At 36.3% G+C, this 26,553-nt stretch overlaps 1 protein-coding gene across 1 annotated transcript in view; it reads left to right on the forward strand.

The window, feature by feature from the left end:
* Positions 1-25,154, forward strand: part of THSD7B (thrombospondin type 1 domain containing 7B) — a 779,270-nt gene extending 754,116 nt beyond the window's left edge. The window contains exons 21-27 of the mRNA XM_026449366.1: positions 4,480-4,639; positions 5,810-5,983; positions 6,079-6,174; positions 8,773-8,855; positions 12,190-12,382; positions 16,543-16,630; positions 25,073-25,154. Coding sequence (XP_026305151.1) covers positions 4,480-4,639; positions 5,810-5,983; positions 6,079-6,174; positions 8,773-8,855; positions 12,190-12,382; positions 16,543-16,630; positions 25,073-25,154 — 876 coding nt within the window. The remainder of the gene's footprint in view (positions 1-4,479; positions 4,640-5,809; positions 5,984-6,078; positions 6,175-8,772; positions 8,856-12,189; positions 12,383-16,542; positions 16,631-25,072) is intronic.
* The last annotated feature ends 1,399 nt before the right edge of the window (positions 25,155-26,553 follow it).

A 26,553-nucleotide genomic window follows, 5' to 3' on the forward strand; every position in this document is an offset into this window, starting at 1 on the left:
AATTATGAAGTATTCCCTCATCTTCAGTTTTATTTAAATAATTTGAGTAGAATTCGTATTAGTTCTATAATAAATGTTTGGTGGAATTCATTAATGAAGCCATCAGGGTCTGGTTTATATTTTCATGGGAGACTTAAGTACAGCTTCAGTTTTCTTTCTTGTTATTTGTTTGTTGACATTTTCTGTTTCTTCATGGTTCAATCTTGATAGGTTGTATATGTCCAGGAATTTATCAATTTAGTCTAAGTTTTTCAAATTGTTGGCATGTAGTTGCTCATAATATACTGTAATGATTATTTGTATTTCTGTCGACTCAGTTTTTATGTCCCTTTTTGGGGTTCTAATATTATTTATTTGGGTCTTCTTTTTTCTTAGTCTAACTAAAGATTTGTCAGTTTTGTTTATTTTTTAGAAAAACAAAGATTTGATCATTTGATCTTCTGTATGGTGAGACCACTTTCACTTATGGCTACTCTGATGTATATAATTTTATCTTTCTACTAATTTGAGGTTTGGTTTGTTCTTGCATTTCTAGTTCCTTGAAGTACATCATTAAATTGTTTATTTGAATTCTTTCTACTTTTTCAGTGTAGACATTTATTGCTGTAAACTTCCCTCTTAATACTGCTTTTGCTGTATCTCATAGATTTGGGTTTGTTTTATCTCCATTTTCATTGTTTTAAGAAGTTTTACATTTCTTAATTTTTAAATTTATTCATTGGTTATTCAGGAGCATGTTGTTTAATTTCCATGTATTTGTGTAGTTTTTAAGGTTCCTCTCGTTATTTATTTCTAGTAGCATTCCCTTTTGTTCAGAAAACATACCTGATATGATTTTTACTTTTTTGGATTTGTTGAAACTTGCTTTGTGGCCCAATATATGTTTTATTCTGAATAATGTCCTATGTGTCCTATGTGCTGACGAAAAGAATGTATATTCTACAATTGGGTGAAATATTCTATAAATATCTGTTAGACCTATTTGGTCTAATGTAGTTTAACTCTAGTGTTTCTTTGTTGATTATGTGTCTGTCCTGTCAATTACTGAGAGTGGAGTGTTGAAATGTTCTGCTATTACTGTGCGGTGGTCTCTCTCTCTCTCTCTCTTTAAATCTATTAATGTTTTCTTTATATATTTGGGAAGTCCAGTGTTGGATATATCAACAATTATAATTGCTATATCCTCTTGCTGAATTGACACCTTTATAATTATATAGTGACTTTCTTTGTCTATTTTTACAGTTTCTGATTTGTAGACTATTTTAGCTGATATAAACATAGCTACTCCTTCTCTTTTTGGTTTCCAGTTGCATGGAATATCTTTTTTTATTCCTTCACTTTCAATATCTTTCACTATATATGCCTTAAAGGTAAGGTGAGTTTCTTGTAGACAGTATATACTTGGGACTTGTTCTTTTATCCATTCAGACACTCTATGTCTTTTAAGTGGAAAATTTAGTCTATTTACACTCAGTGTTATTGATAGGAAGTTACTACTGCCATTTTGTTGCTTGTTTTCTAATTGCTTTGTAACTCCTCTTTTCATTTTCTCCCCTTTTCTTTTGTGGTGAAGTTATTTTCTGTGGTAGTAAGTTTTAATTTGTTGTGTTTTACTTTTAGTAAATTTATTGTAAGTTTTTGCATTATGGTTACTATGAAGCTTACAAAAATATCCTGTATAACAAGTTATTCTGAAGAGATGACAAGTTAGCTTAGATCGCAAAGAAAATAATAGAAACAAACTAAAAAATTTACACTTTAACTTTGCCCCCCTGATATTTTGACTTTCATTTTTCTCAACTGACGTATTTTTATATTACATATCTCTTAGCAGATTGCTGTAGCTGTTATTACTTTTGATAGATGTTTATTTGGGGCTTCAAATTCAGTTATGAGTGAATTGCACACCACAATTACAGTATTAGGATATTCCATGTTTGTCCATGTGCTTAATTTTTCCTGTGGGGTTTTATACCTTCAAATGCTTTCTTTTTGCACATTTGTGTTTTGTTCTTTCAAACTGAAGAACCCCCTTTAGCATTTCTCATAAGAGAAGTCTGGTGGTGGTGAATTCTCTCAGTTCTGTTTGTCTGTAAAGGACTTTATCATACCTTTATATCTGAAGGATAACTTTGCTGGATACAGTATGCTTGGGCAGTGGATTTTTTTCCTTCTGAACCTTGAAAATGTCCCACTCCCTCCGACCCTGTATGATTTCCATTGAAAGATCTATTACCAGATAAATGGGAGTTCCTTTGTGTATTGTTTGCTTATTTTCTCTTAATGTTTTTAAGATCCTCTTTTTCTCCTTTGCCTTTGAGAGCTTGATTATTATGTGCCTTAAGATAGCCTTATTTATGTCGTATCTGTTTGGTGTTCTCTGACCTTGCAGTACCTGGATATTTATATCATTCTCAAGTTTTGAAGAGTTTTCTGATTTTTTTTATTTGAATATGTTTTCTACACTTTGCTCTTGCTTAACTCCCTTTTGAGCACCAATAAATCCTATATTTGGTCTTTTAGGGTAATTTTCTATATCTTGGAGACAGTCTTCATTCCTTTTCATTCTTTTTCTCCTCTGACTGTGTATTTTCAAGTAACCTGTCTTTGAGCTCCCTAATTCATTTCTCTGCTTGATCCATTTCACTTTTGAGAGCCTCTAATGAATTTTTGAGTTCAGCTAATGTAGTCATTTCAATATTTCTGTTTTTTAAAATTATTATTTCAAACTCTTTCTTTGATAAATTTCTGAATAGATTTTTCTATGTTATCTTGGAGATCATAGAGTATTCTAGAAATTGTTATCTTGAATTCTTGGTCAGAGAGCTCACATATCCATGTTGTTAGGATCACGCAGTGATTCCTTTCTTTATTCATCTGGGATGGTCCTGGTACCCCATTTTCCGTGTTTTTTTTTTTTTTTTTTTTTTTTTTTTTTTTTTTTTTTTTTTTTTTTAATGGGCTTCTCTGTCTTTATGTGGAAGGACTAGCTATTAATTCCAGGCTTGTCTGTGTGGCTTGTTTTGGTTTTTATTGGATATTATTTTTTAGTAATTCCTTGTAATTTAACTGTTGGTTTTCTTTCTTTTTTTCTGCTGCTAAGTTCTGGCCTTCTTTTAAGCACTAGATAGCATCTTGAGCATAGGTTTGCTTTGCTTCGGTAAACAATTAGTGTGCTGCCTATCTGAATAAGGGAGGTCCCCAAGGGGATATCCCAATAGTGTGAGAAGGCTGGGTATGGGTTCATGCCTAGGGGACCTGTGAAACCAACCTCCTACAGTATGGTGCTGCTGAACAGCCACTTTGACTTGGTATCTCCTTTGCATGAATTACAGAACAGAGTTTTCAGAGCTGGGGATAGTAGCCATACCTCCCCTTTGTCTCTGGATGTCCTTAGGGATGTTTCTTTCTTCAGGCACTTCCCATGCTTCTGGTGGGTTGAGGCGGAGACAGGCCTCCTGCCAGCATACTGAAGATGGTGGGGAAGCTGGTTGTCTACCTCAATCTCACATTTTGCAGCCCAGAAACCATGAGTAAAGGGGAAAATTTCTGTGCACTTGGTTCTGGGAAGATTTGGGGGAGGGCTATTGCAGATATGAAAGTCTGATTCTCTTACCACTTACTGAGTTTCTTCACTTCTCTGTGGTACCAGGAACTGTCTTATCCTCATATTTGAGCTCTGAGATATGGCTGATGATAGCCTCAGAAATGAATATTTGTTTTTGGATATCTGTGGGGGGCTGGGGGAAGGGTGAAGCCAGCTTGCTTCTATGCTGACATTTTGGAACTGAAGTCTTATCTCCCAAAAATATTATAGTAGGAAGCCTTTTATCAGGCAGATGGTTGGGCCAGTTTACCACTAGGAGCCATCCAATTCTAAACTTATGTTTCTGTGAGACACTGTACAAAATTTTTCTAATTGCCTAGAATATCTAAGTGAGATGGGAATGACATGTCTTCAAGGAACACTATTCAGCATAGAAGGCATGCTGTGAAAACAACTTATTGTGGCAATAGAGAAAAACAGTGTTTTATTAGAAACCTCAACCTAATCCATATAAAAAAGTATGGAATTCTATAAAAAAGAAAAACAAGTAAAATAAAAGAAATTTATGCCCTGTAACTTTGCATGTTCCCATTGGGAATGATTACAGATTAGGTCATTTTATCACATACACCTGGACAAATTGTGTATTGTTTTTCTTTTTTAGTCAATCTTGGCTGAGTTCCAAAATGAACTGTCATATTCTAAGTACATAGGTTCCATGGCATAAATTTCTATTCCCACTGCAGCTTCTCTATCAGCTCTGGCAGTGTTGCCCAGGGATGCTTTATTGTCAACAATTGAGAGATAGCTCACAAGAGGAGGAAGCTACCAAAATATGCAACTATGGTCTTCTTAGGCAAGAGGTGGCAAGAGCCAAAACTTTGAGATGTAAATTATTTGGGTAATTGTGAAAGTATCCTTTCCTCTCATAGGGTGGAGACTGTGGGGAAGGAGTTCAGATCCGCAGCCTTTCCTGCATGGTCCACAATGGTTCAGTATCTCATGCAGCTGGATGGGTCGAGGATGCACTGTGTGGAGAAATGCCCTTTCAGGACAGCATCCTGAAGCAGCTGTGTTCTGTGCCTTGCCCAGGTATGCAATGCTAGTGACTGGGATTGCCTCCCATGGTGATCTTTTTGTTTATTTTACTAATTTTTCCTGGAGATGCTCTAACTCATCAAAATTAAATTTTTAGAAAACTTTAATTCATTTTTAATTGTGATTATCACTTCGGTATATACCTACTGCTTTGAGGGAGCCAAAGTAGGCAAAAGAAAAAAAAAAAAGGCACTGGATTTGGAAACTTAAGAGCTAAGTTAGAATCATATCTTTATCACTTCTTTGTTTTACTTGGGGTATGTAGTCTAGCCCCTGTGAGCAATGATTTCTTCATCTAGAAACTGTGATGTTAATTCCGTATCTAACAGCACCTAGCACACTGGCCAGCATAAAAAACGTGTTGACTGAATTCTGGGTGTTGGCATGGTGGGAACCAGTAAGGCTATGAGTTCATGAAAGCACTCTGTAAATGTGAAGTTCTATATAAATGGGAAGGTCATTATTAGTTACATAAAATGTATCAGTTTATTTTAATCCTAGTAGCACAACGTAGTCTGTATGGCATAAGTTCAAGGTGACAATATATTTTTATAATACAGTGTATAATATATATATATGTATATATGTATACACACATATATGCATGTATAAAATACATGCATATATGTATTGCAAACAAAAATATTTGTGTACATAATTTATATAAAGATATATTTATATAAATTATAAATTATATTTCTTGAGTGAGAAAGATGTTTAGGGTATTAAATTAAACATTCTTTGGTCCAAAAGATAGTTCATTTCAGTGACCTACTTATTCTCTTTTATATGGTTTCTATGAACATCCATTTTATGATGTTATTTTGATCTTTGAACACTGAGTTACCATAATTTTTATATCTCTCTTTTAAAAGTTTTATTAACACTAGCAGATACATAATATTTTCTAGATGTGACTATTACAATTTGAAGCAAAGTAATAACAATCTAGTTTTTGGCAACTTTCTTGTTCAACAAGATTAAACTATAAATTACTTCGTCATTCTTAGGACATTCTGATTGGAAAATTGATCGATATAAAATGTGTAGTATCTGGAACTGCACGTATCACTGCAAATCTCTATGTGAGCCCTGCCCATGCAAATGTTGTCCAGTGCCACTTTTCATGCTGTTTTCTCCACCCTGTACTACATGACTGTCCAGGAGACTGCCATTTGACGGAATGGTCAGAGTGGAGCACATGTGAATTAACCTGCATTGACGGAAGAAGCTTTGAGACTGTGGGTCGCCAGTCTAGATCAAGGACATTTATAATTCAGTCTTTTGAGAACCAAGACAGCTGCCCCCAACAGGTTCTAGAAACACGCCCTTGTGCAGGTACGAAGAGCACTTTTCAGTTCTTTAGCCTTGATTGATCAATGCTTATTCTAAGTGAGGTGTAATAGAACTGCTATTATCATATTTACTTACAGGAGGCAAATGTTATCACTACACATGGAAAGCAAGTCTTTGGAACAATAATGAACGAACTGTGTGGTGCCAGCGTTCAGATGGAGTTAATGTCACAGGTATTCCTGCCTAAGACTCATGTGGGCACTTCACAAAGACCCCTGAGTGTTGTCACTTGTGAGAAGAATTAGCTTACAAATTATAAGCAAGGGGTGACTTGGGCAGGTAGCTTAGATGAATTTTATTACAAATTTTCATTAGATGTTTGCATCTTAGAAAGAAAGCAATTCAATTTTAAGACCTATAAAAATATCAAACAACTTAAAGAAATAAGCTGAAATACAATAAAATGTCCTTAAATATCATGATCTGAGATAAAGACTGAAAAAGACAGATGCTAGTAAAATTTTAAATCATGTCCCTTCTCAATAAAACATTTCAAATGACATATCTTAGCATGTGTGTGTGCAGTACCCAACTGATACAAAACATACTCAGAAGTTGAAATTAAAGAGGCTAATAAAGATAAAATTAGAAAATTAAAATATTTTGTATGTTAATGATGCAGAAAGCTTTTATGATGTAAATTACAGGTATTTGTATTCATGTACTGGATGCTTAGTTTTTGAATATTTTGTGAGTCATGATTATTACTGAATATCAAAATATAGACTGAGCATAAGGTCCCTCATTCATGATGACAGATACTATTTGATTGTACAACTGGTCTTCTCAATAATTTTTGAGGTTTTTTTTGTTTGTTTATTTTGTTTTGTTTTGGAGACAGAGTCTCACTCTGTCACCAGGCTACAGTGCAGTGGCACAATCTCAGCTCACTACAACCTCTGCCTCCCTGGTTCAAGCGATTCTCCTGTCTCAGCTTCCCGAGTAGCTGGGACTGCAGGCGCCCACCACCACACCCAGCTAATTTTTGTATTTTTAGTAGAGACGGAGTTTCACCTTGTTGGCCAGGAGGGTCTCGATATCTTGACCTCGTGATCTGCCCACCTCGGCCTCCCAAAGTGCTGGGATTACTGGCGTGAGCCTCCGCGCCCGGCCAATTTTTGAGGTTTTTAAATGCTTTCTTGTCCAAGCAAATTAAATTGTCATTATGTTTATTTAGTACTATGGTTTACAGAGAGCTTGTGCAAGAGCTGAAACGCCTGTAGGAATAGAAGTATTGTCAACTCCTCCTTTTTCTTGTTTACTTTCTCTTGCACTATTGTATTCTTTTTAATTCATAGTTTATCCAGAAAATAATTTACTTAAAGCTACTTACCCTTTTTGTAAGTTGTTAAAACTAAATATACTCTAAGTCTCCCTAGTCAGGAATACAGAAGGTATCATACTCTGCAATATGCTGAGAGTTAACATACTTCTAGGGGCTTTGCTATTGATTCTCTGCACGGAATTCCTCTTGCACAGTGTATAACATGCAGTCATCTGATGAAGAAGCTCAGGTCACCGGTATCATCTGATAAATATTATTAAAGCTTAATTTAATTCTTGGAATTAAAAAATATGTTTTATAACCTATGTAAATTCCAAGATTTTCTTTCCTATTCCCAAGAGTCCTCCTCCCGCTGAGTACTCCTGCTGTGGAGATCCCTGGTTTAAAGAGCGGAAACTCTCCCCCCGCCACCACCAACACAGTTGGTAGAAACAGGACTGTGTGGTAATTGCCACTAACACCCAGATTATCGATTTCACACCTAGATGCTAATTCTGGACTGTGAATTTTGCTGTTTAAAAATTTCTGTGTGGATTCTTTGTGTTATTTTTCAAGTCACAGTGAGAATTTGGCTGCTTCATTCCCAGGGACAATGTAGGTCTGACTGTTCCCTACTCTGCCTTAGGCCCAGAGCTTTTTGCTAGCTACAAAACTATAAACTATAATGGGTTGGCAATTGTAGTTATCCAAAGGCTAGAACCTTTCAATGCAACCAGTACTATATAAATGGTGCTTAGTCAAATTGTCTCTAGGCTTTGCCTCATGTCTCTTTTACTACCTTGAATTTAGCAAAGCAAGACTAGTATGTAAATGATTTTCCAGTTATAGAGACATACATTGTCTCATCCGTTTACTCAAAAATATGTACAAAGCAGCAGCAAGTACTGTGTCAGATGTTTGATTGTCTCTCCTAGAGCTTCGGTGCTTGCTCTTAAGAATGTGTTTGTATGTGACTCTGTGTGTATGTATTCCAGTTGATTTACATTTAAAAATACTACCAACGTGTTTGATACCACGGTCCCATGAATTCATTCGTGGCATTCTTTTAGCATTTACTGGGTTGTTGAAATCGGCCTAGTGCCTAGCTGGGTGCTCAGGAGCTGGAGCAGTATATATGTAGAAGGAGTATTCCAGCAGATATGTTTTCTGCTCCTGAGTTTAAATCTAGATTTTATCAATTCTTCTACAGATTCTGGCTCTCATAGACTTTGCGCTCAAGCACAGCCATATGATAGAATCACATCGCCAATAAACAAGTATAAAAACTCTACTGCAAATAGCCTCTGTTAGAAGAGCTTCCCATCTCAAGCAATTCATTTTAACGTAATCAATAAAACAGGCTTGGACCACAATGTTGGCAAATAGATTTTTCAAAAATAATAATACTGTTGCAAAGAGGCCAGTGCCACAGGTTAAAAAAGTACCAAAAAATTAGAAATATGTATCATAGAGAAATCTGCAAATGATGATGGAATTTCCTTTGTAGGAGGCTGCTCCCCTCAGGCCCGTCCCGCTGCCATTCGGCAGTGCATTCCAGCCTGCAGAAAACCTTTCTCCTACTGTACACAGGTGAGTCATATGCTGGAGTCTTCTGTAAGTGCATTAGTTGCTGTGTTTTATATATACAATCAGATGTTCTCCTGTCTGCTGCAGCTCAAGCAGCAGTTCTACATGCCCATGATACCATCTAGAGGCATTTGCAGGAGTAATCCCAGTTATAAAGAATTTCTTGTCAGGACCATGTATTAAGGAGAACAGTCTTTTTCTATAAATCTGTCTGTAGCCAAATCTATCTTTCAAATGTCTAATTTATGTTATTATAAATTATAGCTCTATTTACCAATGAGTATTCTCAGTTGACTTACGTCTTTTCTTCTTAACCTTTTATACGCCTCACCTATTTTGAAAGATATTATAAATGTTCATATTTGCTGAAGTTATTATGTAAATTGTATTACACTATGATTACTGTTGAGTGAGTACATTTTTAGTCTATTTTAAATAAGCTGAATATGTGACTATGGTTGAAAAAAATATGTGTGTGGGGTAGGGGTTGTGCGTGTATTTTTTTTTTCAAAGCAGAAATTTATTTATGCTTTTTCTCCTATGACTCCCATCTACCACAACTCAGGAATTAATGTAAAACATGTAATGTATTCTAATCAATGGCACTCATAGTGTGCAGTGCATTATAATTTTTAAAAACTATACTAATTTTTTTAAAGAAACAAGCTTTTTCTTATAGTATACTTATTCTAAAAGTGATTTGATTAAAAATAATTCAAGTACTCAGTCCTATTATTGGCCTTGCAATTCAAGATGGGTTAATTCTTTAACACAGAAAAGACAGTGGGTAAGCTTGCAGAGGGGAATAGAAGGAAAAGAGGAGAAGTTCAGGAACAACTCCATTTGGGTTAATGATGTTTGAAAAGTAGAAATTGTAGCTTTTCACCAACTCTCTAGATGTCCTCTTTAATTAAACAGAAATTACTTTTTTTCTTTGAACTCTTGAACATATGACTGACTGGTTACAACTTTTCTCTCATGCTAAAAATAGAGATGCATCTTGCGAATATGACTTTAATAGCTGAGCATATACAAACTTTCTTAGATCTCTCTACTATGATATGAAGATATTATTTTGTGATACTTTCAATTAAAACCAACTGAAAATATCATATTTATGTGTTAGTATTATATGACTACAACCTGAACTAAACTATGGGCAGTTAACGTGCTTTTCTTACCTTTTTCCTTTTGTAGAAGATTGAGGTGCCTTGTTTACTTTTAGTATCTATTTATCCTCAAAATCATGTGTTCAGTCAATAATTGGTGACCTAAATAAAGTTAACTGGTTGTTGAAGATTGGCATGAGTAGCTTTGTGAAGCTAAGATCTGTTCAGAAAATGCTAGATAAATAGCTTTAGGTAAGGAGCCATAAGAGTGAAGTCATAGAGATGCATAATCTTATGCTTATTCTCTTCCACTCTTCTCTATTGTCTGTATACTTGCTGGAGGAAGAACTGTTATTTTCATGTTCACTTCCAGAGACAGATAGGAATCTTCATCCATCATGTCTCACAATAATCTGCTTCTTGGTGACATTCATTGTACTTGAAAATGACCAGAAACTTACAGACAAATATAAAAGACCCATTGTCACAATGCCAACTAGGGATGTGATGTGGGGTGATACTCGAGTTATTACAAGGAAGGAGTAACTCAGATAGCCATAGGTATATTTCTCTTGAGCATGTGTCTTTGGCGAAGTCTTTTATCTCCCATGTAAGGCTGCCCTCCTTGAGTGCAGAAGTAAGCCTATGAGCAGAGACGTAGTTTCATATGGTTACATCAGCAGCAGCGAATCCGTACAGGTCTGCAGCAATTTGACTCTTGCCTCCTCAGAGGAAATAATTCATCTGAGGGGCGTAAGGCAGAATGAGAGACTGAGGCAAGTATTTGAACAAGAGTGAAAGTTTATTAAAAAGTTTCAGAGCAGGAATGAAAGGAAGTAAAGTACACTTGGAAGAAGGCCAAGTGGGCAACTTAAGAGATCCAAGTGCCCTCTTTGACCTTTGACTTGGGTTTTATGTGTTGGCATGCTTCAGGGGTGGGGGTTGTTTCCCTTCTCCCCCCTTAGGGTGCACCATACACATGCACAGTGACCTGCCAGGACTTGGGAGGGGCCGCATGCACAGTGTGTTTACTGAAGTTGTACGCATGCTCATTTGAGGCATTTTTCCCTTACAAGTTGTGTGTTCCTGGAGGAAGATCATATACCAGTTAAACTCTAACATTTTGCCTCTTAGCATGATTGAGCCCATTTGCTCAACTCCTGAGATTTTATCAGGAAGCTGCTGACCACCAGCTTCAGGTGTTTTCTATCTTTTGGGAAACTGCCTTTCCCTAGTGCTGGCTACAACCAATTATTATGTTAGCAAGACCATTTAACAGCTGCCTAACCATCACCTACTGGTTGCCTGACATTCCTGGTAGAGGACCCTTCTCCTGTCCTGCTTATGTCTTCTTAGCTACCGACTGTAACAGTTAGTAGTCAACAGTAAAAGGTGATGGAGGGATTTAGCAGCTGTGATAGCAAGAGCACTTAATTCAAAGAAGGTATGTACATAATCCCTGTTGCTTTGCTTCTCAGTAGGAAGGGTGGGTTGGAGCAAGTAGGCAAGGATCTGAAACAAATGGAGATAAGAGTTGAAGATAATTTGATTAAATGCCATAGACATCTCCATAAGAGAGGAAAAGATGGCCAGGCACGGTGGCTCACGCCTGTAACCCCAGCACTTTGGGAAGCCGAGGCAGGCAGATTTCCTGAGGTCAGGCGTTCAAGACCAGCCTGGCCAACATGGTGGAACCCTGTCTCTATTAAAAGAAAAAATAAAGACAAAATTAGCTAGGGCGTGATGACAGGTACCTGTATCCCAGCTACTCAGAAGGCTGAGACAGGGGAAGTGCTTGAACCTGGGAGGCAGAGATTACAATGAGCTGAGATTGTGCCATTGCACTCCAGCCTCAGTGACAGAGTGAAACTCCATCTAAAAAAAAAAAAAAAAAAAAAAAAAAACAACAACAAGAAAAGGAAAAAAAAGAAAGAGAGGAAAAGACATAGTTAATTAACTTTATTCACAAAGAACTATGGTTTAATATTTGGCAGATGTCAGAATTGTAAACACATTTGAAAAACCTAACATTTGATTTAAGAGCTGACTTTGGAATTTAAAAAGACAAACTCTGTATTTGATTTTCATGTCATTGGTAAGTCAGTTGCCCCAAACCCTAAATTGCCATGATGTATAGTGCAACTATTAAGTGATTTTAACATTTGTATTTTTATTCATTCATATGTTCAACTCACTGTGTAACCATAAAAATATCATTTATGCTATAGGGTGGAGTCTGTGGTTGTGAGAAGGGCTATACAGAGATAATGAGATCAAATGGTTTCCTGGATTACTGTATGAAAGTACCAGGCTCAGAGGATAAAAAAGCTGATGTGAAAAACCTTTCTGGGAAAAACAGACCTGTGAATTCAAAAATACATGATATTTTTAAAGGATGGTCTCTTCAACCACTTGATCCAGGTGAGTTTCAGTTGTAAGAAATGAGAATTTTGTCACGGGGGGTCTATATTTTGACCATTTCTCATGATGGAAGGAATGGAGGGAAGGAGCAAAAGAGGAGAGAAGAAAGAGGCAGAATGGCATAATTCAGGGTTTCTCAGATTTGAATATTGCATGATGCATGAGTCCCTTTAAGTGTACAGTGTTTTCATGAATGGTTGAACATAAGTCTCTCAACCCCAGTCTAAGAGACAGTGAGTTAAGTAACAAAATAATATCCTTTGAAAATATCTTTCTTTTTTCTTGGGCTGGGGAGAGGGTTTCACTCTGTCACCCGGGCTGCAGTCCAGTGGTGTGATCTCGGCTCACTGTAACCTCTGCCTCCCAGGTTCAAGCGATTCTTCTGCGATAGCTTCCCGAGTAGCTGGGATTATAGGTGCCTGCCACCATGCCTGACTAATTTTTCTGTATTTTTAATAGAGACAGGTTTCACCATGTTGGCCAGGCTAGTCTCAATCTCCTGACCTCAAGTGACCTGCCTGCCTTGGCCTCCCAAAGTGCTGGAATTACAGGCATGAGCCACTGCACCTGGCCTGAAAATGTCTTTCAATCCTAAATTATCTCTGAGAAAATATGTACTCTTATAACTGAATTTGTATATATATAACTAAAATGAGAAAATTGGAATAGAATCTCAAGAACTTATAAGAAATGTCCAGAGATCCTATTTGCTTCAAGAAACACTGGTGAAAAGGTAAAGAGAATCAGTTTCAAAGATAGACAGACCTTACTGGCCCCATGACTTACACACACCTGTTTTGTGATTAGCTGTAGTTTCTTAACTTCTCTGGACCTCAGTTTTCTCATCTATAAACTCAATCTAGTGGTATTTATCCTGCAGGATTGTCATGGATATTGCAGTATTAGGCCTGCAGTGCTCAGTAATCGACTCTTACTAAGTGCAGGAATGGACATTTATTAGATGCTTTCTGTTGCCCTGTGGCTCTGTGCTGGCTGGTTGTACAGCATGAAATATCTCATTACGTTGTTAGAACCTAATGAGATGTTATCATCCCATTTGAGAGATGAGGTAACTGAAAATGGCAGTACAGGTTAATGTTATCAGTTTCACACCACCAGCAAGTGACAGAGGAAGGTTTTAAAGGCAGAATTTTACGGCTTTTACAAACCCCTGTCCCTGCTTCCCACTTTGTCAATTGGGTAGAAGGGGAAAGCCAGAGACTCTGTGGCCATCAGACATACTTCTTTCAGAAACAAAATGCTGAAAATGACCAAGCAAAGCAACATACCTCCTAGGGCATGGGAAGGGAAGACACAGAAAAAACTCAGGCAAATATACCCTAGGAACTTTCCTTCCAAATAGCCATACCAGAAGTGTCTTGATGACCCACTTAAATGAAACACAATCCAAAGCCCAGGCCCAAAGAAACACAGATCTAACTGGAGAAGCAATATTTATACACCTAAGTCAACTTTTAAGAATTACCACCATGTCTTAGTTAACTTTTGATTCCCCTGCGTGTCTGGTAATGCCAAAGGTGTTTAAAAACATCTCATTAGCTTTAATGCTAAATTAGAAGTAGATTTAAATGTGAAGGAAGTATGATATTAAATATAGCCAGGTTCAACCATTGCCTGTGGACCCTGTTTCTGAAAGAGAATTAAGTTGAGGTCCCAGGGAAATGAGTCTTTGAATCCACAAGTAAGCCCTTAACCTTTTATCCATGGATGGAACTTGGAGATCTAACTAAAACAACAATATCATATGTGTGAGTATATGTGTATGTGTCTATGTGTGTCTAGATACACAAAATTTTATGTATTCACACATATATATGTATATTGGGATATAAATTGCATATGTGTGTGTGCTTATATTTGTGTATATATAGATAAGTGTATATAAAATATATATTTGGTCTTGAGAGAGTTTACAACTTTCACTAGGTTCTCATGGTGAGAGTGTAAATTAGAGCAACCTGTCAGGAGGACGATTAGGCCATACGAATATATTTATTTACCTGTCATATATTTTGACCTAAAATGTTCCTCTAAGGAACTCATCATGCAGTTATATACACATATACTAAAAGAAGTCTGTAAGTTATATTAATTATATGATTGCTTATTATAGCAAATGAATGAAAACAATATAAATGCCCACAAATAGAATAATGGGAAAACCAAAATATAATTGTGTCCTGGTGAATCACAGGGATACTAAGAAGAGGTAGACCTTCTTTTATGAACTAATATGAAAATATTTCCAACCTATATTCTTTAGTGGAAGAAAAAGTACAAATCAAAGTGAATGATATGCACCATTTGTGTCTTTTTAAGAAGTGTATGAATTGGTATATGTGTGCTCAGGTGCTTCCATATGCAGAGAACTAGAAAGATTCACAAGGAAACTGGTAACAGTAATAGCTACTCTGTAGGGAATTGAGAGAGTAGTGGGAAGACTTATTTTTCACTACGTATCTTTTTTAGTAGTTAGAAGGTTTAGCCTAACTTTTTTGTCCTTATAGAATACATTAATGCTTTTTTTAAGTAACATGGCTTTAAAGGTTTTGTACCACCACATACCTCTAAACTGGGGATTTAAAAGCACTGGATCCTCCCAATGCATCAATCAGGGTGTTATGGATTATAAGCTATAAGGAAAGTTCTCACTCAGGAAAGACTTTTTGTTTGACCAATGTAAAAACTCAGAATAGGCCATTTCATCATTAGTGTTTCAAAGAGATTAGAATCCAAGCTTTGGTAAAAGTTTTATGACCATAGAAAAATACCATTACTACATTGAACCTTATTCTAAAATCTGATTGAGACTTGGAAGTGTCCTATAAGCAAAAGCTATAATAGGTAATTGTAATGGAATTGAAAGTAATTGTGATTTTATTCAAAACAAGTGTTGTTTACAATAGATTTTGATTATTTTTCCCCTCATAGAAGCTTTTCAAATAAGATACCGTTATGTGTATTTTGGACCTGTAGTTAATTACATTCGTGTAGTATGATGAATCTCTGTATGTGTTTCTTTCAGAAATAAATGCAATTCATTTGGGATACTGAGGTATTGCCTTTGTCAGTCCAATTCTAAGTTTAGTTAGCTATATGCTCACATAAAATAGAGCAAAAAAACATTAGAGTGACAGAAACAACTCAAGTTTCTATCATATGTAGAAAAAGCATATATATATTTGTGAATGTATGTGTATATATACTCAAGCTTATATCTTATATAGAATAAAAGTAACATAATAGATTAAAATATGTGGTTAATTCATTTTGTTAACTGTAGTAGACATCAGATCCCAAATAATGTGTACTTGTAGACACATGGTCATAATTTTACACTAATTTGATGAATTGATTAACTTGTTTGGTCATGTAGTTTTTGTTTGCCTAATGTCATTTTGGAAGTAGAGCCACCAAAAATGGTCATAGTAGTTTTCTTTCCATGCAAAGTTGTCTCTTAATTATAATTTTCTTTGTTCTTTTTATGTTGTCAAATGTTTTGCCATATTTTTGTATATGCATATGACTATAAACACCTTAAATTCAAATTAGCCTACCAATTGACTGGATTTTATGAAATAATGATTACCAGTGTTTGTTTGGTATTATGAAAAAATTTGATTGGCTATCTTATATTTTACATTTTCATTTCTTTTTCATCATTTGAGAGCTGTTACCTATGGGTATTTCCACTTATGCTTATGACTTATGCGTGTCTCAGAATTCAGATAAAAAGTAAAACATTCAGTAACATAAAAATTTTGGTGCCATCAAGTTACACCTAATGCTTTTGAGAGTTAATTTGCTAAAAATCAAACAACAATGCAAACTGTTTATCTATAAAAGTCCATTAAAAACGGTGCTATGTAATATTTTAAAGTTTTTTTCATAGACATAATTTCTAGTAGGAAACCCATATTCCTATGATGTTCTAAGACAATCTTTTATACCTGGCAATTTACACAGTATGCTAGAACATTGCTAACTTCTGCAGTTGAGTGCACAGTTGGCTAAGGTGCTGGTGTTCAAGTACAGAACTAATGGTCAGCTTGGGGTTGTCAGATCTAATGTTGCCCTATCTCTCAAATGCTGCAGACTTCTGTATGCTAAGCTTCTTATGTTATCTCTGTTTTATACAGATGGCCGAGTAAAAGTTTGGGTTTATGGCGTTTCAGGTGGCGCTTTTCTTATCATGATTTTCCTAGTATTTACTTCCTACCTTGTTTGGTAAGTACTAATTAGTAAAAAGTTTATATTCTATATTTTTTATGGATTTAATGTTATACTTGGAAAAAGTATCTCAGGATCATTGCCCATTATATCAGAATTCTTGAAGCCAAGAAGTAATCTTCAACAGTAGAATGGCTGAATAGTTGAAATGAGGAATCATTTTTTTTTGTTCTTATTTGTGATAACATTTTTTAAATTTGGTATTTGAATAATATGAAAATCATTGGTCAGAACTTTTCCATTTGGGTGTTTTGATTTCGATCAGTAGTTTTCAGCCTTGACAATACATTGATGTCTCCTAGGGAATCATGCTTGATCCCCCTCCCCAGAGATTCTGATTTAATTAGTCTTGGATGTGGCCAGGTCATCTGGGTGTTTAAAAGCTTCTGAGGTAATTCTAATCTGTGGTCCAGGCTAAGAAAATTACTACAGATAATTTTAGTTCTTAAATTTTGAACGGTTAGGTTAAACTGACTAGTTGGTTAAAATAACCTGTAAGCACATTTTAAATAGTAGAGCAAGTTGTTTTTTTATATTGACAAGCTATGAGACAAAATTTAACTGATGGTCATTTCCAAAAAAAATAAAAAGCCGTTTTGTAAAGTGACTAGTTCTGAGAGTTTATTAATCTCAGAAAATAATAACCAGTTTATGATACAGAATATATTTCAGTTGATGAACTGCTCTTGAAACCAGACAGAAGTAAATGCAGTTGACTCTTGAACAGTGTGAGGACTGGGGTGCCTACTCCCCACACAGTCAAAAATTCAAGTATAATTTCTGATTCCCCTAAAACCTGACTACTAATGGCCCACTTTTGACCAGAGCCTTACCAATAACATAGTCAAATAACGCATATTTTATATGTTTATGAATTATATACTATATTCTTACAATAAAGTAAGCTAGAGAAAAGAAAATGTAATTAAGAAAATCATAAGGAACAGAAAACATATTTACTATTCACTAAGTAGTTATGGATTATCATGAAGGTCTTTATCCTCACCATCTTCATACTGACTAGGCTGAGGAAGAAGAGGAAGAAAGAGGGATTGTTGGCCTTACTGTCTCAGGGATGGCAGAGGTGGAAGAAAATCTGCCTATAAGTTGATGCAGTTCAAACCTGTGTTGTTCAAGGGTCAACTGTAGATGTTAATGTTTTCAAGTGTGTTAAGAATATTATATCAGCTTTTTGAGCAGAAGTTTCAATTGATTTTTTTTTAATTTTCATGAGAAAATTTTGATTCATGAGATCAAAGTGTTACTTCAATTTTTTCTCCTAATAAAGATATTTATATTCATCATCTGTTTCAGAGACTATTTCCTGAGAATTTTTACCCAAGTTTTAATCTTGATTCAAATTCAGCCATTGTCTATTAACCTCAAATTCTGTTTCCAAGGTTACACAGATTTTTAAATCTTTGCTCTTGGTCAGTGAAAGTTGGTGAAGAAAATAAGATGATTTTAATTCTTTCTGCCACCTATAGTGATAGAAATTTTTCCCTAGAAATTAGATTTCTATCCAACTAACATTTCCCTGTTGTAGTGAAAAGTGTCATCTTCAGTTGGTCATTCATCCTAGAATCAATTTTTTTTTACTGATTTTCTTTATTCAAATTGATGTTTGGCTAGTATTGCCTAGATCTACTCTTAATGAAAAAATGTGAATTTGAAAGCTTTGTATGAGGTTTAAAGGAATAGGAAGCATTCATCACCAGAAAAGATTAAAACAAGGGGGTAATTTCTTAAATTGCAGCAAAGGGGACATGAAGATTTGGCCAATAGGAAACTACTTTCAAAGCAATCAAGACCAACCCAGTGTAAGGTAATTAGATAGTCTATCAGTCTATGAAGGCTTAGATGAATTCTAGCTGTTAGTAGCCATATCCCCAAATCCAGATTCTATGCTTCCCTTTTCCCTTAAATATTTAAAAGATTAAAAATTTACATGTAGTAACACATACATTTTGCCTTTTTTATTTTTCTCCATTCCCTTCAACCTAAGAATGTGTTAACCGTAATCTATTCCTTTGACAACAAATGTTTATTAAGGCCCCTTTCTGCATGACTCTAGGCTCTGGGAATTAATTAGGTACATCATTGTATTCTGTTAACAAACCACTTTCTAGAGAATTTTTTTATATATATTCATTGGATACAAGTGCAGTTTTGCTACATCGATATATTGCTTTTTGGTGAATTTTTAAATATAAAGTATCAATGAAATTTCTCTTTACTTTTCAGTAGCCAAATTACATACGCATTTATGCGCATTGTATCTCATAGACATTTTTTTCATCCTGTATGTCTGCCTTTAATAATGTCCCTGTGGAAGTAGCGCTCATATTTGGACCGGCTCCCATCTGCAGTCTACAGCCAAATGTGTCTTTCTGAAGCTTAGCTCCAGGGATCAGCCCTTTCGTACTCACACATGAGCTCTGGCTTCCCACTGACAGCAAAACTAAATTCATGTTTTGGCTGCCTCACCACTTGACTAAAGTCTTCCACAACTGGAGCCCAAATAACTCTTTCAAATGTATCTGTTACTAATTCCCTATACCCTATACAGGCGGGTATATTGTATAGGCTCAAACACATTTAAGTCTTCATTTTCTAAGGAAAATTTTTTAAAAAAGAAAAAAATTGACTTTTTAAATAAACTTTTTGATTTAGATAAGATAGTAAATTGTCTGTGCTAATATTTAATCAATGTGCTAAATTATAGTTGCATTTATTGTCTTATATCATATGTAAATACAGTATTTCATTATATAAAATGCTCATTTTTCTCTAATTTCATATTCATAACACAATTTTATTCAATGTCTCCATCTACCTTTCAGATAAGTCACTCTTATCAGTGCTTTAGTCTTTCTTTCCACAGTTCACTTCAGTATCAGGTTTAGTATTTTCATTTCCACCCAACTTGTTTGAGATCTTTGGATCTCTTTGTACTGCTGTTTCAGAGGTTTTGTCCTCACATCCAAATACCTATCTGCATACATTAGGGAGATGGCCATTTTATTTGTCTTGTGTGTATATTTGTGATTTGTAATTTTTTTAGAAAAAATAGCTTTTGGTATAGCAAATGTACCCCCTCATTATATAAAAGATTTTATAGTCATTCAATATAAGACTGTCGCCTCTTTCTGAAAGATAATTTTTAGGAGGAATAATTTCACATTACGGCACTATATTAATCCATTGTCATACTACTATGAAGAAATAGCCAAGACGGGGTAATTTATAAAGGAAAGAGATTTAATTGACTCACAGTTCTGTATGACTGGGGAGGCCTCAGGAAACTTACAATCATGGCCGAAGGCAAAGGAGAAACAGGCACCTTCTTCACAGAGCAACAGGATGGATTGAGTGCTGAGAGTAGGGGAAAGAGACCCTTATAAAACCATCACATCTTTTGAGAACTAACTCACTAGCATGAGAACAGCATGGGGGAAGCCATGATTCAATTACCTCCACCTAGTTTCTCCCTTGACATGTCGGGATTATGGAGTTTATGGGTGTTACAATTCAAGATGAGATTTTGGTGAGGAAACAAAGCCTAACCATATCAGGCACTTAGGGAACTGCCCCTCTGATTTTCCAAGGAAGTTTCTGCTTCTGTGACTTACTCCTTGTTTCCCATTGCTAGCTATTGGTACTCTGCCTGTTCATTAATCCCTGTAAAACTCAAATACCAACATTTTCCTTTTTAAACAATCTGGAATAATTTGTTCATGTCCCTTTTCTCGTGGTATTTATGCCATTATAATATTGTAGTTATTTATATAAACATCTTCCTCCTCTATCAAACCCCAGGGAGTTTGGGTGGAGAGAGGTAATGACTATGCTTTATGGATTGTTTTAAAGCATGAATTTGATAAAGATTTATTGAGCAAATAAATAAAATGTATTAGTAAAAACTAATTTATTGCCCGTGATTTTAAAAAAAAGCAGTATAGGAAAAAAAAGTCTAATATTTATATGTCAAATATTACATACATTGCCTTATTCAATCATAGTAATCCAAGGAGGTGTTGCTATTGCCATCCCTATTTTAAAGAGTAATTGATCCCTAGTGAAATTTCTTAACTTTTCTGGGGTCACCAGCATGGTAGAATCAACCCCAGGTTTGCCTATCCCTAGAGTGCACGCTCTGTCTACTGGCCTTTGAATCTTTGTGATTTCTTTCTCTTGAGTGATGCCCAAAACTCCTTAGACTCACCAAAATGGCTATAGCTTCCACATTTCCTAGAGGGTCCTTGTTTCACAGGTAAAGTAAGCTGCAGACCTGGTACAGACCTATTGATACAAAAACACGTACCATTTACTGTTACATACGAGCCGCCAAAGAAACCCAAATAGATATTTTCCCAGCATCTAATTCTATTAAATGGATTGCAGAAGAGTTAGAGGATGACAGTTTTAGAGATTTTATGTTTTTGCCAAAAACAGAAGCCTTAGGACAAGAGAACTGCTAAAATATGCCAGGTCTTTGGTGTATACTTCAGATGAAAGCAATTTATAATAAAACTTGAAAATGCTTCCGAGAAAATGTCAAAAAATAGTCTTCTAAAGACTACTTCTTTCTAATACTAGCCTTTGAACATCTACCATTAGTGTTTGGAGTTTCAGAAATATTATCGATATTTTTCAGAAATATTATCTGAAATATTTTCAGATATCTGAAATATTTTCAGAAATATTATCGATCGAAATATTCTCCCCTGGCAGTAAATATCCATGAAGCAATTTAATTGGGATGACCACTGGATGAACTTTCTGTTAACCTAGATGTAGCACCTGGAAGTTACACCAGATAATAATGTCCATTCTGCCTTGCCCAGCATAGTTCTGTAATACACTCTCATTCTTCCCAAATTTGAGAGTGGTACTTGCATCTCCATGGGCTTGTCTCTCACAAGTGGCTGCCAAAACAAAATATGGTTTGCTGCTTTCATCAAACTAGTTAATCTCTCCTGGCTTGAGAATGAGTCTTTGCTGAGAAGTGCCAGAGGCTGGCTTGTCAGTCCACGATGAGCTCACTTTTCTGGCTTAATGAATTTTTATCTTTTGCTAAAATGCAAATGACCCTAAAAGAGGTCACTTTAAAATGTGTTACCAGTGATCTTTCACAGCTAGGATTGCAAAATGGTTTTATGCTTTGTGCCAACTCTAAAAGTGGCTATGGCTGTCAAGAGTGCTCCGTTAGGAAGAATGATGAGGCTACACCTCAGCTCAACAGGAGAGAATAGAGTGATGGATTAGAGATGTCCACCTGGGCACAGGATGACTGGTGGTGTTGGTGGCCTATGATGTGCCAGGCATTTATGGGTCCTGATTTAGTGAGTGAGGGAGGTGATCATACCTTTTCTGAAACCAGAGTGGAGGAGAAAAAAAAAAAAGAAATAAACTTACTTCTAAAGGAAAAATATGGATACTGTAGGGAGAAAAGAAAGCAAGCCAGAGGCTCTGAAGACAAGCCTCCTACTTGCTGGCCTCCTCAATGTTGGCCTTGCCGAGTGCAGTCTTGCCCCTCAGCTCCTCCTGCTGAGGTTCTTTTTTACTAGCCAGAAAGCCTTGCAAAGCCACTATTTGGCAAAGTACTACCATATTCAGTGGTCCAGAGATTAATATTTGAGAGGAGGCTGATCTATTCTAAGCCATAAAACTTCTCAGATCCCATGTATTCATAATTGTGATTTTGGTATCTGGCAATTCGGGGTAGCTGCACAATGTGAAAAGATGCATGATAAATGAGGTCCTAATCCCAGTGAACCCCAGCACACTACATGGCCCACAGAGGTCCAAGGCCTACCTATTAGTAGCCCCCTCTTCTCGCCAGAGGTGGCCACAGTGTCCATGATTCCAAACATGGTAAGTGGTATGAACATATTTGTGTAAATTTGGAATAGAATATTCCAAGCCTAGATCATAGAGACTGGCCAAGTTGACGTGTCTCCCCAGTGATAGTATTGTCTCTTTATAGAGATATGACCACCTCTAGCCTTTCTCCTGGCTTTGCATTCTCAACTCCCCAGTGTTTAGGATTCTCTAATTTATCCTTGCCCAGTGGCCTTTAGCAAATGCCAATTAAGGGTAGACTGCCAAAATCTGTTTCGGAAGCAACTGCATTTCTTAGCCCTCTCTTCTTCTTTGCTCCCTTCCCACACAAAAAAGAAAGCCAAGAGAGGTGGGCGGGAGAAGACTCCTGCTATAATTTCAGATGAACTTCCATGTACTCTTTCTTGCCATTAAGACAACCCACCCCGTCACCACTACCACCGTCAGGGTAGATTTACAGGCTGTCGCTTTCAGATTGCCTCAACCTCTGGTGTGTGTGTGATTTCTTAGCACCTTTAAATGCCGTGGAATGGTATACCCAGGACTCCATGTCAAGCGGGGTTCATGCCAGAGCCTGAGACCATCAGTATAATTAGAGTCACTGGAACATACTTAGTATAGATAAAGTTAAATTGGATGTTATTCAGATAATTAAGCAATACCCTTTTTGAAAATTGGAGAGGACCTGGAAAGCAGGAAATTGAAGGCTGAAGCTCCCTCTGGAGAAAATTCTGAATCATGTTTTTGCATCTCCGCAGCTTCTCTGGTTGGAAGTTGTTTGCCTGCAGCCATCCCTGCCCAGCACTCAGCACATTCTCAATGAGCACCCGCAGCATGCCAGGTGCCAGAGTGGGGGGCACCGAGAGAATCTGCAGTTCCTTTTAGGGGTTCTGCCAAAACCATTTTTAATTTATTTCTTTAACTTGTATCATTTGCTTCAAACATCAATCAAAAAATTAATTTTACTCCTTAAATTAAAACTTTAGCATTTTTAACTAGGAGTTTCTCCCTACAACCATTTTAATTTTATCAATTTTTTTATTGCAGTAAAATTCACATAACATAAAATTCACCATTTTAGCCATTAAATGTAAGAAGCCAGACACAATAGGCCACATACAGCATGATTCCATTTAAGATATCAAAATCTATCCGGGCAGAAAGTTAATTGACGAATGGTTGCCAGGGGCTGAGAGCAGGGGGAAATGGGGGAGAGACTGCTTGGAAGAGTACAGAGTTGCCTTTGGCAGGATGAAAAGGTTCTGGAGCTAGATAATGGTGATGGTACACACGCTGTGACTGTGCCACATGCCACTAGATTGTATAGATTACAATCTTTGTTTTTAAATTAGATTCACTCGGAATACAAAAATTAATTCATAAGTGCAGACAAAAAAATGTCATTTCTACCAAATGCCAAATGAATTTCTACCAAGTGCCAAATATGTGTGTGTGTGTGTGTGTGTGTGTGTGTGTATATGTATATATATATATATATATATATATATATATATATATATATATGAAGAGTGTGGTGAAACGGTTAAAAGCTCAGGTCTGTGTGTTAGACTTGCTTAGAATACAGGCTCTGCCACTCACTCAGTGACCTGAGGGAACATAAACAACCTGGGTAGTCCTTCTCTGTAAAGTAGCAATAATTCGAATGCCTCCCTTGCAGGGTTGTTCTGGGATGTTTTGAGAGATTTTGTGTCAAATGTTCAGCACAGATCTTGGCACTTAGTATGCATCCAATAAGCAATAGATGCTAATATAAAATAAAAGCATGGAAGCTTGGAGACAGGGAGAGAGGTGAAGTCAGGCTGTGTAGGCCGGGCAAAGCAAAGACCTTGAGGAGGGAGGGTAAGTATGGCGGTGAGAGAAGTTAAGTGGCAGAATTAAAGGTTACAAGCATTTATAAATACAAGTTAAGATTTCCCCGTACTAAGAAACAAGGAGTGTACTGCAGGGTGTTTTGCCCCACATCTGGGGCATCGCTGTGCGATTTGGGGATGTTGTTCAACTTAAGCTTTTCTCTCCATGAGAAGGAAAAGCAGCCTTCTCTGACCTGGCAAAGTTGTGGACTTCGGATAAAGGAGAGACCAGGTGACAATGGCTTTGCACGGAGTAGAATTGGTTAAATTTTCCTGATACACTCTGGCATCTTGGCAGCTAAATGTCAGGTTCCAGGTCAGAGCAGAAGTATGTTTACTGAAAAACAAGACCAGCAGGGTGAGGCCTGGCTGCTCCAGCTGCTTATGATGTTGAGCATCTGTGATGTGAAGGTCACAAAAGCTCAAAAATTAGTGAGAAAAGACATTCCCTTTGTTGTATATCAACAAGAATATAAAAGGGAACCAGCCCTTCTAATAAGTTCCTCCATTCCACTAAACCAGTTTTAAGATTGTGTAAAATGATGGCTTCTCCTTCACGGAGAGTGAAAGCATTCAATATTCACAAAAGGAAACCCGCACATCTACAGAAATGAATCTTTTTGTCATTTTACCCCTTGAATTTCTATACCTCAAAATTGTCTTTGACAGATGAAACAGAGCTCTATGAACTTACTTTATCTGAGGAATTTTTTTCCCTTTGCAGCAAGAAGCCAAAACCACATCAAAGCACACCTCCCCAACAGAAGCCTCTGACCTTAGCCTACGATGGAGACTTAGACATGTAACCTGAAAAAGAAATCCAAATGTAGACATCAACTGCCTTAACTGCTTTCTCTTTTGTAGCTCTCAGACTTCTCAGTTTTTTGAGGAATCTCATGATGTGATATATTGGGCAGAATACAAATATTGCAAAAGTAATATTGCCTCAACTTCATTTGGACATGGAGTCAAGGATTATTAGGTCTGCCATTTTGTTTTCAAGTTGTTTGTGGGTGTGAGTGTTTTATTTTTTGGTTTTCCCAAGGGACCTGAAAACCCTTCTCTTCCTGTTTGGAATTGGGAGGAAGCAAATATGATGGAATTCCCACAGACTTGAGTAAACTTGATCTTCAGCAGCATAATGACAATCCAGAGGAAAGTCCAATCAAGGCATTTACTGTAAATGACGAGTCTGACACTGCATTGTTACGCACTATATTAGTGCAAAGTGTTTATTCTTCCCATACGTCAACACTGAGTTTTCTAGAGTTTACATTGGTTTAAAGACTTTCAAATTGGATTGCCTATTTTCATGAACACAGAGAGAATGGATTACCATTTCAGAAATTCTCTGAGTTTTTAACCTTTAAATATTGTATTTTATTTTGTAGCCAGGGGATGATGGCACTTCATGGGTTTCAGCTACTGAAAATAGCAGAGTGTGTGTAATTGCTGGACTAGATGAAAGCTAGGTCATTTCTGAAGGGAATGTGTACTGAATGTTAGGGTGTACAAATGAAATATGTGGTCAAATTGGAGAATGAGGTAGATTATTTGATTACTAAAACTGTATTTTAACAAAAACTTATCCATGTAGATATAGCATTAACCACACACAGTTGTAATTCAGTTTAATGATGACAAACTCTGCTTTTGTAATTTCAATTTTCTTATCTGAATATTTATAAATTCTTTTTTCGAATTTAATTATCTGACCTCATTTAATATACATCAAACACCAATCCTGTTTGTAGAAAGTCTTGCTTTTATAAGGTTTCAATAATATCTAAAACAACACATTAAAAAGCTGAGACCATTTTATGAAGATAATTGTTTGTAATCATAAGTGTTTAAAGTAAAAAAGTGCCATCTTGTGGTATTGACTTGTATTTATAACAAATAAACTGCTCAAGAGACTGCAGTGTTGGCTGTTCTAGATTTATTCACTTCTGAAGTGCCTTGCCCTTGCTTTGACAAAAACAGTGTTAATATCAATTTTTCAGTGTTTTAGGAGTTGACAGCTGCTATCACTGACAGAAAAAAAAAAAAAAAAAGGAATCTTACCCCTCCACACTATCAGGCATACTAGGAACCAGCGCCAGTCACAATGACATAGAGTAGCTTTTAGGGAACATTTAGAGCTGAAATAATATTAGAACAAACCGCTGTAATCATGCAAACACTGATATATAAATGATGTGAGAG

This window comes from Piliocolobus tephrosceles, chromosome 11, assembly GCF_002776525.5.
Source record: "Piliocolobus tephrosceles isolate RC106 chromosome 11, ASM277652v3, whole genome shotgun sequence".
Classification (NCBI taxonomy): Eukaryota; Metazoa; Chordata; class Mammalia; order Primates; family Cercopithecidae; genus Piliocolobus; species Piliocolobus tephrosceles.